Below are 17,184 nucleotides of genomic sequence, written 5' to 3' on the forward strand. Positions count from 1 at the left end.
TAGTTACAGATAGCAATCCTACAACGTCCTACAGATCTCCATCATCATGCTGAAACCCACAATAAAACAGTAAACATCCTCCTGTCTTAAACATTACAGTCGCTTGACTATGACAGAAAGAGACTACTAGAGTCAATGCCAAAACATACAGCTAGCCTAAAGCATTCTATTCAATAATATACTGCCATTGGAGTTTTTTTGAGAAATTTGTCAAAATATAGTCTGAAAATGTAATAAAATTATAAAGTTCATGTATTCATTTAGATCAGATCTTTCACAAACTGTATTATATCTTCACAAATCAAGCCATTTATTTTCCATTTTTTAAGTGAGCATCTTCAGCCAGTGCTTTAAGCAACAATATCTGACCTATAATTTTGCTGTTGGTTGTAAAAGAAGTGAAGAATACCATGGTATACAATACAAAAGCAATGCATCTTCCTAAAGAATGTTCCAATTACTAAGGACTCAGCTAGAAAACAAAACCATACTTAAGAGTAATGTTTCCAACATTCAACTTAGAAAAACAGTGCATCTTACCCCCTGTTCCAAGAACTTTCAAGAGTTCAAAGTTTTCAATGCCAACTTTCTCTGCGTGGCCTGTCAAATTCGCTGAAGGGGAAAAAAAAAGAACATGTGAGATATGTAATAACACTGAAACATCATTTTGACATACTACTGTAGGTTCAGTAAAAACAAGTTAGCAGCTGAATGAAATAAGCAACACTAAGCGGACATTCCACTAGCATACTGTACTAGAAATTGAAAAGCACGGGAGAGCAACATTTTCTTACTCCTATTGATCTTCACAGAACCCAAATTCAAGCCCACCTAGTCCAAACTTCTGCTCCAAACAGGTAATGTGATCACATTGATCAGGGGCACAACCAGCAGAGCCATTAACAACCCCAAGGACTAAGATCCACAGCCTCCCCTGGGCAAACTGTTTCAGATATTTAACCACCCCCACCACAGTAACGTTTTCTGTCCCTAATATTAAACTGGCATTTCCCATGTTCCAGATTGTATCCGTTATCTTTTATCCTATCACTGTGCACCACTGAGAAAAGTCTAGGACTACCTTCTCTGTAATTTCCAGTCACACAGTTGCAGACAGCAATCAGGTCTTCCTTAGCACCCTGAATACCGTCATGTCCCCGGATTATATGGTGCTTGGGATGACGTAAACAGAGCTCCCATCACTATTCACACATTTAATATAGAATTATTAAACCTAAAAAGAATTTCTGCTACTACTGAGAGGGAAAGACCTTGAGTCTACTAGACCCACACCTGTGGAAAAAACAAGGCTGAAACAAAGTTGTTTCCTTTGCTGGAGAGTTTGGAAGGAGGGGGCTCCACATTCTATGCAACTGAGTATTTTTTGTCTAACACGATTTTCTAAGCATGGAAATGAAGAGCCCTATTTAAAATAAAGGGTTTCTGGTTTTTTTGCCTTTATAAGCTGCTGAAAGAAAGCCTTAAGCAGCTCCAATCTTTTCCATCTTTCATTCCTACCATAACATTCAGCAGCCATTTGTAACAACGTGACTGCAGCACATGCAGCAAAACTGCTCAGTGAAACGATCCAGATTAAAAGCAGTAAGCCAAAAAAGTAAAGAAGTTTGATTATTCTAAGCCAAGTTCAGTTCCTGATCCACTTAAATGAGCAGCTGCATAAACAGTTTTACTAGCACAATTAAGGATGCAGCACCAAGCAGCAGAAGCTGCACAGGCTGTCATGGCTGCTAAAAGAATGCCTCGCAAAGTAGCTTCATGCCAAACTGTATGGCTAAAGGCTAGTTTAAAAAAAAAAAAGATATGCAAGAAGCTTTCAGTAGCAGCAACACAGATTTCAAGTATGAAGATCTCTTAACCATAAAAGGAAAACTTTGACAGGAGATGATGAAATTAACTTATCCCATTCATCAAAGCACATCAGAATTTGTTATCTCCGAGAAAATTCATCAAGACACTGAGCTTTCTGAATTCATTGTCACAATTTAAGTTCACCATTCACCAAACTGTAGTAACTCAACAGCTCAAAACAAACAGAAAACTAAGCTTCAGAAAGACATCTCTGCGAAGAACAAGTATAAAAAAATAACCCACTAAACAAGTGAAAAAGCAAATTCATAACTTGTTCCAACAATCCTAGGAATCTGTACACATACACAAAATGCATCTAGTGGGGATAGGGTAACATTAGTGCTCTCATGCCAGGCACTGATGAAATCTCATCTGAAGTATTACTTTCAATTCCTATCATTCATTTTTACAAAGGATTAATCAAACTTGGAGTAAGTGAAGACAGAACACTTGAAATTATTAGATTAGAAAGCCTAAAAGAGCTTTTGGATTTTTTTTGCTTGTACAAATAGAAGCATACATAACAATGACTTTTGCAACTCTGACAGAGTCTACAAGTTATTCTAATGTTATATGCAATAAAAAAACAGACCAAAAATTATTATTGGAACTGATCACAAAAATAGCACTTTTCTGTTTTAATAACATGTAGTAGGCAAGACTTAGTACCAGAATCCTCAACAAATCAATTATTATGCATCACATGAGTTGAACTGAAGCTTGCTGGACAATTTTCACTGCAAACAGAACAAATACTGTTGGTAGTGCTACATCACAGTCAGAAGTCAGCAGTACGATGTACCCATCTACCAAGAGAATAACAGCAGGTAAGGCAAAGCTAGACTGAGTGAATATCTGTAATAACTTCAGCAAGTCACGTCACACTCAGAAAGCAACCTGTCTTGGAGCAGCTGAATATTGCATACTACTCTTCTTAACAAGCACTGACAACAGAACTCAACGGTCAGTTTCAAAACTGCATTTCCTACCAGGGACAGCAGGAGTCATGAAATGATCCAAAGGAGACCGGTGTCAGTGGCCACAGTTTTAACGAAGCAGTGGGTGTCACCGAAGAGATTCGAGACAGAACTTCTCTCGACACTAGCTAAATGAATGCTGGACTCAGACTAGTAAGAAACATTTCACTTCCATTATGCAGCGATCTTCCATTATGGAGTACTCCAAAAAGGTTTTTACCATCTCATATCCTTTAAGAGCTGTCAGCAGAAGGCTTTATAATTAAATGCTCTTCTAGAAGGAGAAACAGTCATTTAGTGCTGCTGTGTTCTTGGAACTGAACAAGAAGACCGAGAGAACAGAACAGAGAAACACTAATAACAGCCAAAGATTTGCAGCACTGTAGAGGCTATAATCCTAAAAGAAGAGAACAAGTCCTGAACTCTGCCCATTAATTTGAACTAACTATAAACTCAATTGAACTTGTATTCCACATTCAATAACACTAGCAAAACTTTTCCCACTTTTGTGAGATTAAATAGTTGTGACAGTAAATAGTTGAATGATGATTAGTTTGAACTATTATGTACTTGTTCCAATGGGAACCATAATTTTGCACTATCCACTTAATCCCATTTTACTTCAATTTAGAATGTTTAATTGCCTTAAAAAAGAATAGAAAGAAATGCCTTGCAAGTTATTGTAACATTATTTTCATAACAGAAATGGAAAACAGTATCACGAATAAGCATACTTTCACTATAAAAAAAAAAGTCCCACCTCATTATTTTTACATGATACTGAAGAAAAGGGCCATCCCACAAGACCAAAAGACTAAAAAGAGCTGCATAACACATGGAAGTATGATAGAGCACTTGGGACACACAAACTGTCTCTCAGAATTACTATCCATGAAGAAAAGCAGAATTATCCCCTATCTTAAATAAAATAAAAACATTAATAATAGGTCTTCAAAGCTACAGGAAAAGATTAACAATTCCCCCAGACAGTGCTTCTCCCAGCACTGCCGTGCCAGGCAATGGCTTGATCCAACAGTGTCTGCACTCAGTCCCTCTCTAAAATCACCAGCCAAGAAACGCAGGCTGAAGAGCTTGTGGTGCCAACACCGCGTTCTTTCCAGAGACGCTCCTGGAGCAGTTCTTTGCCATCATCTGCTGAAAGCAGATGCACTTTGTGACATCGAGATGTGGCACAGCTTCTCCAGAACTAAGGTCGCTATACTGATACTTCCTTGAACTTGCTTTGAGGAGTGCAAATCCCAAAGATCAGTTTTATGTTCACCAGCCACTCAGTAGGAACCCAAACAGCCACTGAAGACTTTTCACAAAGACTGCTTTCACAATTACAAGGTAACAGTTCCCAGGAGTTTGGAAACGGAAGACTTTTGTTCTCCATGCCCTTTTTCTTCAAGTGTATTGACAGATTATCTGAGAAGTACAAAGGAAGGGAACTGAACTTGGGCATGAAGAAGGTACTACCCAAGTCAATAGGACAAGAGTTTCTCCACAAGCAATCTGAAGCTACGCATCACACAGCAGTTTATAGACAGTGGTACATCAGGAAGAAAACAGCACAAGCAGCAGGATCACAACACATTCTAGGAGACAAGCTAACTGCATAGGTGCACAATTAGGAAGTTTCTATTTACAGATTTTCTATGGTACACAGGTGATGGTTACAGCAAGATACAAGTGATCAAGCCAGAAAGAGAGAAACAGACTGAAACGAAAGGCCAGATATAATGGCCAACCATGAAAACAAAAAGGAAATAATGGTATCAGTCCTGGTCATCACCTCTGAAGAAAGCAAACGTCTAGAAAGATTCCCACTGTGAAGACAAACCTCCACATGCAGGGACACCAAAGCAGGAAGATCAGTACTGCTGTTCTCACCTCCAGGGAAGCAGAGCGGTCTGTGACTCTGGGAATCAGGACAACATATTTCTACTTGGTGGAGTACCTGCAGATGACATAGGACTTGGCACTGTCACCTGAGCAATACTTGAACTTTGAGATGGCCCAGCATGAATAGAGAACTGTGCAAGGTGGTACTGTGTAGTGACTCTACTTGCTTTAAACTGTATTTTTATCATCTTAATAAATAAATAATAATTCAACAACAGTTGTTTTTACATTAAAGTGTGGTATCTCCTCTGTTTCTACACTCCATGTCTTACAGGTTTTGAAGCAGAAAGATGAAACTGGAGTCTCCTCCACTGAACTAGATCAAGGAGCCTTCAAAGACAAGCTCTGCCTGAAAGCTGCAACTCCTCTGCTATTCTCAGCAACGTGAGACCAGCTCTGCTGGTTTACTGAACAGAGCCATGAACCTCACACGCTTTAAGCAGAGAAAGCAAGAAGGAAAATGGGACAGGAAAATATCTGTTGTATATCAGATTACCAGGTGTCTGAAGCCTGGTGCCATGATCAACTTGATTGTAACCCATTGCTTCGGGGAATGGCCCACCTCTACCCACGGAACTGATCTAACCTTTTAAGTCACAGCAACAAAGAACAAATGCTGGTTTTCAAAGTTGTAAGAACATAAAAATCAAGATCATCCCTCAGTCAGAGTCAACAGTGGGTGTTTTTCCTTGAAATTGACCAAAACTCGAATATTCTTGGGCAAGGAGGGGAGAATGGAGGGACACAACAACACCAAAAAAAAAAAAGGCAAAACAATCCCAAACACATAAACACATAACCAAAACCACACAACTGTTGCTCATTAGACACTGATGAAAATGCATCTAGCATGTTGTACTGTTTTTCTGCTATGTATATAAAATTACACTTTGATTGTATCTTGTTATAATAACTGAGATTTATTTGTGAAGGGAATTGAAAAATATTCCATGGTCCTTTAAATCTGAAAAACTACCACCAACTAATAATCGTCAGGTCACTGAACAAGAGTATCATTTAATCAGGCCAAGGAGCCATCACACAACCTTTTGTTTCAAAGGACACCACCTCAAGGACCACCTACATTTTTCTTAGGTTAAAAGAAAAAGAGTAAAAATAAAACATGCCCACAGTTCTGAACTCACATCAAAGAAGGGAAAATACAACTCATGCTACCCTGCGCTCTAGAATCACAAATAGGGTAACGTTGATGACAATTGTTCATCATTTATATTACCAGATACTTAAGGACAAGGCCATTTGAGCTGAAAAATATTCAAGACCTCAAAGCCATTGATCCTATTCTGGAAGGCCTGGAAACCAAAACTTTACACAGCCAAAGGTAACAAAAACCTTCTGAAGTACTAGCTAAGTGTAACACAGTAAGTGGAAACTCAGAAGTGTGAAATGCTGTGGGAAAGACAACAGGAAAACATCATAGCCATGATTAACACGGACTGAAGCTGCAGAAGACTATCCCACCAAAGTTATCGTTTGTACATCAGAAGCTGCAATGAAAATACAAGCGTGGGTATCTGAGATTAACAATGCAGACTGACAATAGTCTGAATCGGAAAATGCTTCATGTTAAAATCCATTTGCATTCATCAGCAGTACCCTTTTGCTATTACAGAAGTGATTGAGCCATGAGGTCTGTCATTACTGTACGATGAATCACTATGAGGTCACCAAGATTCAACCCCGAAGCATCTCCATCATTAACTAGAAGCTCAAAGCACAGTAACTGTATACATCATGTAACAGCAAAAAAAAAAAAAAAAGTAGTTAGGTAACATGCTAATGTATCAAGCTGCTATAATTGAATACCAAAGAATGAGTTGAAACAGCTAACTCAAAATAACAGCTGTCTGAAGACTATGCATACCTTTTCAAACCAGAAACGATATCCAAGAACAAGGTATGAATCAAATTTGGCCTTCTCTATCAACGGGGATTAGTATACCACTTCAAAGCAAGAAAGAAAGAAAGGAAAAGAAATAGTCACGGGCTCTCTTTACAGTTATAGAAGTAATGTGTTAGCTTATGCAGGCAATAACTAGGAAAGCTTAAGAACTATCTTCAAAATGATGCTCTCTCAGGTAAAGCTTTTATGACTAACTGTTCAAGCCAGCATAAAATATTTATAAGTGTCAACAGTCACAATAGATACCAAAACAAAACACAAACAACAAATAAAATGACTGCAACGCAAGTCCTTCATTAACCAGGCCATCTGCCTTTCTACAGAACATGTCAGAAGCAAAGAGATCTTAGCAGAGCTTGCACTTCATCATTAGGATTGTACAATGGCGCAAAAAAAGAACATTTACCAGAAGATATTGACAAATGATGCCAAGCAACGAAGGAGATCCAACAGAAATATTTATGTCAAAAACAGAGCTACAAATCACACCCTCAGACACCCAGGCTCTCACATAAGTTTAAGCAACTCCGGCAAGTGTTTTCTGAATTGTGTCTTAAATAAGAGCCTAAAATGCACCGAAGTGGCATATAAGGTTCCCAAATCTTTTGTGGAATCCAGCATGAGCTTTTAAACCAACATATTTAAAATACTTTGGAACAAGTTTGAACAGCAGACTGACTGGTAGTCCTCATCTACACGAGACACTTCATAGAATATAGCTATTCTAAGCAACAAGAGCCTGAAGGTACCAGACCTTTTTATAGATCAGTTCAGCCGGGCTTATTAGATTCCAAAGCCTGAAAAAAAACAAACAAAGCGATAGTCGCTCTGCTCATTCATAATCAAAGCTGACTGAGTTACTAGAAGATAAATAACAGGAGATTCCTGGACTACAAAAAGCAACAATTTTGAAAGCATAAAATCCAGAGATTTAAGTAGTATTAAGCAATATTCATAAACTCACTTGAAAGCAATACCAGAGCACATTTATCTCAGTGATTAAAAGAGAAAAGTTGAACAATCTGAGCTATGAAATATTCAACTATTAATATCTCCCAATATCTAAACAATACACAGAATTAGTACAGTCAGATAAAAAAATCTGTTACTTTTTAAACGATACTTTGTGTAAGAATCTTTAAACTTTCATAAACATGTTTCCTTCTAAAAGTAAAAACAGAAAGAATACAGTAGAGGTGCCAGGTGTAGCTCCATCGCAGAGGCTGAATTCTCTATTTAACGCATGATTTCATCATCTTTTTTAGGCACAGGAATCTCCACAAGGCCTTACGATGCAATATGAACAAACAACGAGCTATTTTATAGTTTACAAATAAATCTATTCCAGTTTAAGCTCTCACTCAGTAAGGGGTAACTCAGAATTTGTAATATTAAACCCTTCAAAGATCCCATGAGTTATCTTAAGCCTTTCATAGTTCCATGTGCAATTATAAATGAGGCTGTTTGGCTCACGTGGAAGTTCCAAATTATCCTGCTGCTCCAAACTGTCTGCAGTGCCGCAGCCCATCGCTGGGTTGACTTCTGGGCTTCACATGACTTTTCCCATGCCATATAGTATGGTCAGACAAACAAACTGCAAACTAACACAAGTTCTCCAGTCCAAAATCCTAAACATATACACTGCCTATCGCCCGTACATTCATGATCTGTCTCATGTTTGCTTCAAAATCCCAGTTTTCTCATCCTTGCCCCTCACTGGGCAATGCTGGAAGTGAAGGTACTCACTGCAAGATCGGCAGCCTCCCAGCTAGTCACACACACTGAAGCTCAGGATCCTTTAATCCTTCCTCCCCCCCCCCCCCCCCACCTCCCTGCCAAAATCAAGAACTATGAAAGAAGCAAACAGAAGTGGAAAAAAAAAAAAAACACCTCACTGTTAGCAGTTTATTTTCTTCTTACTTATCCACATCACAGCTCTTTCCTCTGCCCATATCCTTCCCCATCACACATAAATTGTTCTCTAATAGGCTTTATGTTTGTCATTGTGCGGTTCCTTGGCACAACCAGGGAACAGAAAATGTAAAGAGGCAATTACAGTATTTTTTCCACTGTAAATAATACCTAGCTCCTTAGGTCTCCAAAACAGATGTGAAGCTGTAACAACTCTAAGGTTAGCCTTCAAGAACACAACCTTTTCCCTTATGAGATACAAGAAACAGATCATCCTGAAATTTTCATTTTCTTATTATTTTCACTGGAAAGCTTCAGTAACAGTCAAAGACAGTCACCAGTTCCTATCATTTGATCTTTGTTATGTTTTTTCTTTGACTTCCTGACAAGAGACGGGGATTCCACTTTCCCCACAAGCTCACTTCCTTCCCAGTGTAAGCAAAAGGAGCTGGTGGCTATTCTGAAGTGGCTGAGTTGTGAGTTTCTACTGAGGAAAAAAGGGTTTGTATGACAATCTCTTATGAAAATTAAAAAAAAAAATACAAATAAAATAAATCAGTTGCTAAATACATTAGGGAAAAAACATCACTATTAACTGAAATGTGTTCTAAAAGTCACTGCTGTGTCTAATCTATAAAACAACCAACCAAAGGAAAAATCACTGAAGCAAATGCATGTATACAGCTTGCCCACCAGTACAAGGAAAATCTGATTCTTTGCATCATTAAAATAAAAAATACATACACAGAGCGGTACCCAATCATTGTAATCTGGCAAAGTACATGGCATCTCACAGAGGCACTCAAGCACTGTGCACCACAGCTCCTTCCCTATCACAGAACCAATCTACACGCCTGTGAACTGATGTTTTTTCAGCACTTGCTTTTGGTCAAGCAATAGAGAATGACTTTCAGTGCCATAAGAACGTGGGATATAGAGCTAAAATTAAGACAGATCCTATCAAAGACAGGATTATAAATTCAAAGCCGAAGTTTAAAAGAAGTCAGACCATGGTATGATAGGGTTAACAAGCAGCTGAGTGCTGTGTAGAATCTCTACAGCATAGAAATAACACTACATACGCTGTAGCTGTGCATTTTCATATGCTGCAATACTGGCTTGAAGGTAACAGCAATCATCTGTTTTATTCTTGAAGATACTCTTTTCATCTGAAATCCGAGTTTTATACTATGTTCACTTACTCACTTGACTGCAGTCGATGCCTGTCTCTAACCGGCTTCACAGTTTTAGAGCAATTTCAAGACTCGAGTAATTACAAAGCGTAACTACAGGTTCACCTGCGCTTAGCTGATTTGAATACCTAATTCTTCATACTTTGAATGACTTTCTGTTATCAAGAGGTTCAAGCAACAACTTCCACAACATGAAAATGAGACACTCCCTTCTCAAAGAAGCCACTATTTCTACCACAACAGTACATTCTTCCAAAGCGCTGCGAGGACTGACCTCTTTTTCATCTGCCAACTGACAGCTAGTTTCGATATGCAACTCCGTAAATCATTCAATTAGTCACAGAGCTAGCAACATCAAAGAAAACACACAGAGGAGGGGAACTCTGGAATCTAAACAAATCACACATTAAAAGAATATTCATGGCATACAACCTCAGTATTTTAAAGCAACAAGGATCCTACGGCTACAATTCCTGTTAGGCGTACCGTCACCCTCTGTCCCAAAATGAAGTGAAAATAATCGTGCTGCATGTTTTAAAACTGGGGTGGGTTGACCCCAGCCAGCAGCTAAGCACCCACACAGCCAGACCCAGTACAAAAAAAAAAAATAAGAAAAGCATCCAAAGTATCCTAGAGATTACTAATTGCCTATTTCTACACAAAAGAAAGCTGATGGCAACTTTTCTCTTCCAATTATCCTATCTCCGTGCTTTGTGTAGAGACAAGTTCTGAGACAATATCTTGATATGCCTTGCATAGTGATGACACTATTGACACCTTCAGGAGTAGGAGTCTCCCAGGAGTACATGACAGAGCAGCTCCCTCCTCCACCCTGATGTTCCAGAAATAGACAAGCCATTGCTAGAAAGCATTTTTCAGAAGCAGTTTTCTAAATACTTAATAAGGAGAAGAAAATGAGGAGGGAAGAAGCGACTGAATCCCACTAAAGGAATTTCAGAAGCTTAAAAAGAGACCAACAAGCCCAAGATTATTATTTTTTTAAAAAAATTAAGATCAAGTATCAGTACTTCCTGAATCTATAAAGCTTAAAGATCAGGATCAAAACATATGTGTATTATACTGTTAGACAGCTCTTTGTCTAGTGTCAGTGAATGTGTTTATTTTCAAACTATCTTTACACAGCTATCCTACAGGGATATGTGCTGCCTCAACTTCTAGAAAATAGTTATCTAGCTATGTCTAGATTTCTATGGAGTAAATGTGTGCCGTGTCCTTTCCCCTACATGTTTCCCGCACACTGAAATCTAGCAATACCTAACAAGACAAATATGCATTCCACCACTTCTTTTTTTTTTTATTCTTCTTGAAAGAAGGAAACTACTGCCTCTTTGGCTTCTGCGTAGCTATCAGGAAGAGAGCCTTTTTTTCCCCTCCCAAGCTGCAGTGATAGCTATGCTCCACTGGGGTACATCTACAGAGCCCCTAGACCTGAGTGACCGAAAGCTGAGCGTTATCAAAAAAACCTCAGCAACAGCATCTGCATTCCCAAGTGGTCCAGTAAAGAAAGTGAGCCACGTTAACCCAGGGGTGCTTGTCTCAAACTTTCAAGATGAACATCACCCTACAGTTACTTTTACTTAATAATGGAGACAAGGGGAAAAGAAGGGGAGAGAAAAGGAATGAAGGTCACGGTTAATAGCACCTCCACTGTTAATAAACAGAAAGAATCTATAACCTGACTACATGTTACATGCACTTCTGAATTAACAGTAAGTTCTAGATCTACTGCAGCAGTCAAGTTGCCTGGAAACTTCAGAGAAGCACAGAGTCCCTATTAAAAATATATCAAGATTTTCCATAACACAACAGCCCACAGCACAGCATTTCTGAGAGGTCCAACGTGTGGAAACACGCCGGACTGCGGCTCCAGAGGGTCTTGGAGGAAGGACGGAGGTAAGCCAGGCTCCACGGGCTGAGGAGCCCGGTAACTGGGCGGCTGCAGGCTGGCACGCTCCTCGCCCTACAATTCCGGCATTTCGCCCAGGTCAGAGAAAAGCTGTCACAGAAAGCTGCCACAGAGAGCTGCGGAATTTAGGACCGCGATAACCAGCCCCCCACCCACACTGACAGAGCCATAAAAGTCTGACGGACTATTAGAACATCCCCAGGAGCCTCATCTGCGGCCCCTCACCTCCTCCAGCAGCACCCGCACCACGGGGCAGCGGGACAGGGGCTCGCACCCACCCGACACACGCCCAGAGGGCGAAGCGGCCCCCCTCAGCGCTCCTTCCCCCCCTCTCCTTCCTCTGTCCCCCCGGAGCTTCCCTCCCCGGTCCCACACAACTCTCCCGGCCCCTTCCTCCCCAGCGCCCCCCCGGGCCCGGCCGCTCCCCTCAGCGCCCCCGGCCGCCATTTCACGCCCCCCTCACCCCCCCCCCCCCCCCACTCACCGTTGCGCAGCTCGTGCCTGACGGTGAGCAGCGGCCGGGCGCCGTCCTCCGCCGGGCCCGAGGGTCCCTCCATGGTCCGGCCCCGGGCGGGTATTTTTTTTGGCTTTATTCTTATTTTATTTTTTCACTTGGCGGGGAGCCGGGGCCATAGGAGCTGGGTGAAATACACCCGGCAACGAGCGGGGAGCGGGGGCCGGGGAGGCGCTCACTCACACACACACACACTCACACACACACACACGTAGGCTGCCCTCCCCCGGCCCTCAGGGCCAGCCCATGTCCTTGCGGCTCCCCTCCCCCTCGCTCCGGCCGCCCTCCCCGCCCCGCGGCACGGCGCCGAGCCGAGCCGAGCCGAGCCGAAGGGAAAGGGGAGGGGGGGGGGGGGGAGCGAGCGGCCGAGCAGCAGCCGCTCCTCGCAGCGCCCCCTCCCTGCCCGCCGAGCGCTGATTGGCCCGCGCGCCCGCGGCCCCCAGCGGCTATTGGGTAGAGAGCGCTCCGCGCACCGCCCCCCGCCCTTCCGCCCAGCGGCGCCTTCTCTCATTGGCTCGGCGGCTGCGCCAATCGTTGGCTCCGCTCCCCCTCCCCATCCCTCTACTCCCTGATCTTGTTTGTAAACATTCCCGCCCGCCTCTCCCGCTCCCCCCGCCCTCCCCCGAGGGCGGGCGCTGCGTTGCCTAGGGGACAAGAGAAGGAGCCGATTGACCACTGGGGCTGTCAATCATCTCAGGGAGCGGGGGGGGGGGTAGCGCCCCTTCCTCGGGCCTGTTCCATCGGGCTGGTGGGCGGGGGGGGAGCAGCCGTGGGACTCCCCACTCGCAGGGGCGGCGGGGGGGGAGCCGGGCGGCACCGCTGCCATGGAGGCGGGTGGCGGGGCTGGGAGGGGGGGATTCGGCTCGGCTCGGCGGCCCCACAAGATGGGGGCGGGCGGCTGCCAGGCGCCGCCGGGACCTTCCCCCGGGGTCGGGGGCGGGCTGGGGAGGGCTGCGGGGTGCGCAGGAGGTGGGAGGTGCTGGAAGGTAAAAACGGCCCCGGGCTGTGCCGGGTGGGGGCTCCTTCACGGGACCGGGAAGTTGTGGGGACCTGGGGTCGGCCTCTTCTCTACTGATAGGGCCAGAGGGGATGGCCTCGAGTTGCGGCAGGGGAGGTTCAGGTGGGAAATGAGGCGACATTTCTTCTCAGAAAGAGCAGTCAGGCGTTGGGACGGGTTGCACAGGGAGGTGGTGGAGTCACCGTCCCAGGGGGTGTTCAAGGACAGGTTGGACGTGGCGCTTAGGAACATGGGTTAGTGGGTGGCGTTGGGGGATGGTTGGACCAGATGGTCTTGGAGGGCTTTTCGAACCTTAATGATTCTGTGATTTTAGAGGGGGATGTGTTTGGGGTGATATCAGGCCTCTTGCTCTCACTTGAGCCTCTCGGTCTGCTGTGATGGGGAAGCAGGTGGGTTCACCCAAAGCAGTCCGCAGCTTCCCCGATCCTCTGTCACATTACGCAAATTACTTTTATTTCCAGTTCTTATCACTGTAATTCCCAACTTGCTTCTTTTGAATGTCATGTCATAGCAGCAGTGTGCACACGTAGAGCCTGATTGTGGTACGCCAGACACCAATGAAATAAAATGTCTTCTGCTCAGCCTTCATTCACATTCCAGTACTGTATATCTCTTTGTGTGTGTGTGCATACAAATATAGAGTACTTGAGTATTTGTACATACATATCCACGTTTGTACCATTTCCTGAGGAGAGATTGAACTATTTAAAGTTCATAAGAGCTTTCTACTATAGTATTACTTACATACCACATCTTGTTTTAAGTTTAGTTTAGTTTTGTTTGTTTTCAGAAGTTAAAATACCCAAGGGTTTTCTTTTATGGTATTCCTGGTAGAACTTTTTGAGGATGTTCTCCACAAAACACTGCAGGAGTACTGCTGCAGTATCTGCCCGTAGCATGTGGTACACACACCTAACTTAGTTGGAATTGTCCATTCAGTTACTGCCTTCCTGACAGTATTTTATCAAGACTAAAAATATAGAAAGTCTGATTACAGAGGGTGTTTTCAAACTGAAAAAGCACTAATTGACTAACTTCTGTTACTCGGTGTTAGAAGTGATATTGCAGTATCGCAATTGTAGAGATAGTAAATGTTACATTAGCGGTTCCCTTACAGAAGGGAAAATAATGAAAATACAAAAGAAACAGATAAAGTTAATTGTTAAATTTTTGCATCTTTATAACTCATGGCTCCTTTGCACACCTAGTGGGAGCATCAGCTTTACTTCTCTAGGAGGAGTAGCAGCCACTTCTGGTTATCCTTTGTCCCAGATGTTAGATCTTAAAGAGACTAGTACAATGTCATCCAAGGGCTCTGCTAGCCAGCGCTTTGGACTAACTGTCCCTGGCAGCCTCAGAAGAGAGAAACTGAAACTTGACTCTGTTCTGTTCTTTACTAGCACTTAGTGTGAGTGGAGCTGGCAATGAATCCAGCAGTTGCAAATAGTCTTGGTTTCAGATGGTCATAGCTTGACAGACTTTATCTGCTTATTTGTCTCGGGCTGAAATCTCTTTTCTCCTTTTAAATTTCAGGTTAAAGGATTTAACAACTTTAAAGAATGAGGTGAGAACGCAAAAAAATCTAACCAAGGTTAGTGATACATTATGGTATCTGCAGACTATGCATATAGCAAGACACAGTGATTACTCTATATTTAAGCTCAGTTGTGACTGGGCTTGGAAAGTCATATTGCATGAGCTGAAAGTTCATTGTTGTCACTGAGAGACCCTCTGATTTGCTTGCACTTTGGCAAAGTAAAGGAACAATATGGTTATTTCATTTTAAAAATTAAGATTTTTATGTAACATTATCTTCAGCATTAAAATATTTTAGCAGGAAGGTTCTCTTGTCACACCCAGAAAAAGCAAAACAGCCATACTGAATGCTTGAAAATAATCCCACCTTTTGACATACATTATGACAAAGGGACTGAAATCCTAAACGTCCTGTTTATTCCGTCAGTACAAGACCATGTTCAAGATTTCATTTCAACTAAACTTTTAGGAGCAATGAGGAATAAAACGGTCCTGTGCTTGATTTAAGTGTGGACCTGCTTTCAGTGGAGTGGTCCAGGCATAGCGGGCTGGTTTCATTAACTTCATCACTTTTGTCTTTCAATCATTATCACATGGCCTTGTGGTCATTTGTAAAAGGGCAGAGTTTTGTCACTGTTAAGGGTAGATAGGATTTACAGGTAGTTGGAAATATACAGGCTACATCTGTACCAGTAAATAAAGCAGAGCGGGATTTGTTCTCTAGGTGTCAGGGCAGGTGACATGACATAGCATGGCATAATTTGCAGCTATACAACTAAATTCTTTACTCTTCAAAACTGGGTGGCCTTTTCCATCCTGCCTCCTGGATTTACACAGATTGTAAACAGTTACTGAGCCGTGCTGGCCCCCAGTTTCTACAAGGACATTGTCTGAGAGGGTACTAGTCAGGGGCCCAACTGTACCCAAAAGCACACCAGCGGTCAGAAGCGTGGATAGTTGTGTGCGAGCACTCAGATTCTGCATTTGTCCCATTTAAATAACTAACAGAGAGACTCGCAGAGTCAAATGAGGGAGGTAATTGGCTTGAGCCTGCAGTCAAAGCAGGCATGTGAAAGTACAGAAACGATCATGGGCTATAGACCCACAGGGAGCCCAGAACGGTCTGTAACTGGTTGCTTATAGTTTGGAGAAGTAAAACCACCCTTGCTATGTAAACTCTGCTTTTGGAAGAGCAGCTCTGAGTGCAGTATAACTGACTGAAAATGTTATTTTCATTTTAGATAATACTTTAGGTGTGTGCAATGACACTGAACAAAAAAACACTATTTGGCATGGTTGAGCATTCAATAAATTACCTCTCTAATGTTAAAACAAAAAGAAATATAAACAATTAAAGACTATTGGGTAGTGTGGAGTCACTTTCCCTCTATAATGCAGATGTCTATTTTGTACATGGTATTTTCAAGTCATGCTGATACTCGTGTACAATAAGAGCAGCCTGACAGGTCAATCAGCCAACAGTTCAATGTTTGAGCTAAGCATGTGCTGCAAGTTTGGGAACATGGAGTAACAGAGTTCTAAAGATAGATGTCCCTTACCTACCCCACAACACAACTGTTCAGAAATATGTAGATTTACTTGCCATTCCTAATTGCAAAGAGAGACAGGAAAAAATGTTGTAGGAAATACCCACATGGAAAGATATCGCTGAACATTTAAGAAAAAGTGTCACAACATTTCCTTTTTGGTTCGAAAAGAGCTGGTGTGCCAAGGTGGTTTGAGAGCTGAGGTAAAATTGAAATTGAAATGCTCAATATACAGAATTCTGAGAGGAAATGAGAGAGAAAGAAAGAAGAAAATGAGTGCTGTAGCTGCATACTTCCAGGGTGTCACTGCTTTACACTATTGACATACTTGATTTACTTTCTTTCTGAAGGGGAGCTGCATGTGAAAAAGGTAGTTGATATGGTGCTAAGGTTGAAGATAGCTAGCATTTTCTTATGGTCATTGAATTGTTACAAAAATAGGTGCTATTTTCAAAGTACAAATGTTGGAAAGCTGGATGATACAAAGTATTCCCCGTAATCACAGAGAACATTTGCACAGCAAGGGAAAAAGAGGATCCAATTTTGGAAAGCAAGAAATGAATTTAAGCAAGGACTCCTCAGGAAAAATATTCAAAACATGAAACAGCCTTTGGGTGAAATTTTAATGCTGTAAAGGTACTAATTTCTAGTTTACATATATTATCTGTATTTAACCATTTAAAAAAAAAATCTGCATTTGAACCCTTTGTGGGTTCAAAAAGTAAATAGGGTAGATAAATATGCTGTTTTAAGCATTTTTGTATGAAACTGCTCCAGCGAACAGTTTTATGTCTGTAAAACTGCTTAATGTCATACCATGAAAGGAGAAGTTATGCTAAGCATCCATGCCTAATAATTCTTTT

General features: G+C 42.1%; 2 protein-coding genes across 13 annotated transcripts in view; one reads left to right on the forward strand and one right to left on the reverse strand.

The window, feature by feature from the left end:
• Nucleotides 1–12,632, reverse strand: part of RPS6KA5 (ribosomal protein S6 kinase A5) — a 79,793-nt gene extending 67,161 nt beyond the window's left edge. The window contains exons 1-2 of the mRNA XM_083838845.1: nucleotides 12,191–12,632; nucleotides 541–612 (exon numbers count right to left, since the gene is read on the reverse strand). Of these exons, the coding sequence (XP_083694971.1) occupies nucleotides 541–612; nucleotides 12,191–12,263 (145 nt within the window). The 5' untranslated portion in view covers nucleotides 12,264–12,632. The remainder of the gene's footprint in view (nucleotides 1–540; nucleotides 613–12,190) is intronic.
• A 275-nt stretch (nucleotides 12,633–12,907) lies between these two features.
• Nucleotides 12,908–17,184, forward strand: part of DGLUCY (D-glutamate cyclase) — a 42,230-nt gene continuing 37,953 nt past the window's right edge. The window contains exons 1-3 of one of the 12 annotated variants that reach the window (XM_083838858.1): nucleotides 12,908–12,968; nucleotides 13,552–13,627; nucleotides 14,772–14,829. Coding sequence is in view for 2 of the 12 variants with exons in the window: in XM_083838847.1 (XP_083694973.1) it covers nucleotides 13,348–13,445; nucleotides 14,772–14,829 (156 nt within the window). In the remaining 10 variants the exon portion in view is untranslated. Of the gene's footprint in view, nucleotides 12,969–13,076; nucleotides 13,207–13,289; nucleotides 13,446–13,478; nucleotides 13,628–13,652; nucleotides 13,838–14,771; nucleotides 14,830–17,184 lie in introns of those variants that run through there. The other 11 variants (XM_083838857.1, XM_083838856.1, XM_083838853.1 and 8 more) reach the window with 11 other exon arrangements.

Source organism: Anser anser (assembly GCF_964211835.1).
Source record: "Anser anser genome assembly, chromosome: 5".
NCBI classification, from domain to species: Eukaryota; Metazoa; Chordata; class Aves; order Anseriformes; family Anatidae; genus Anser; species Anser anser.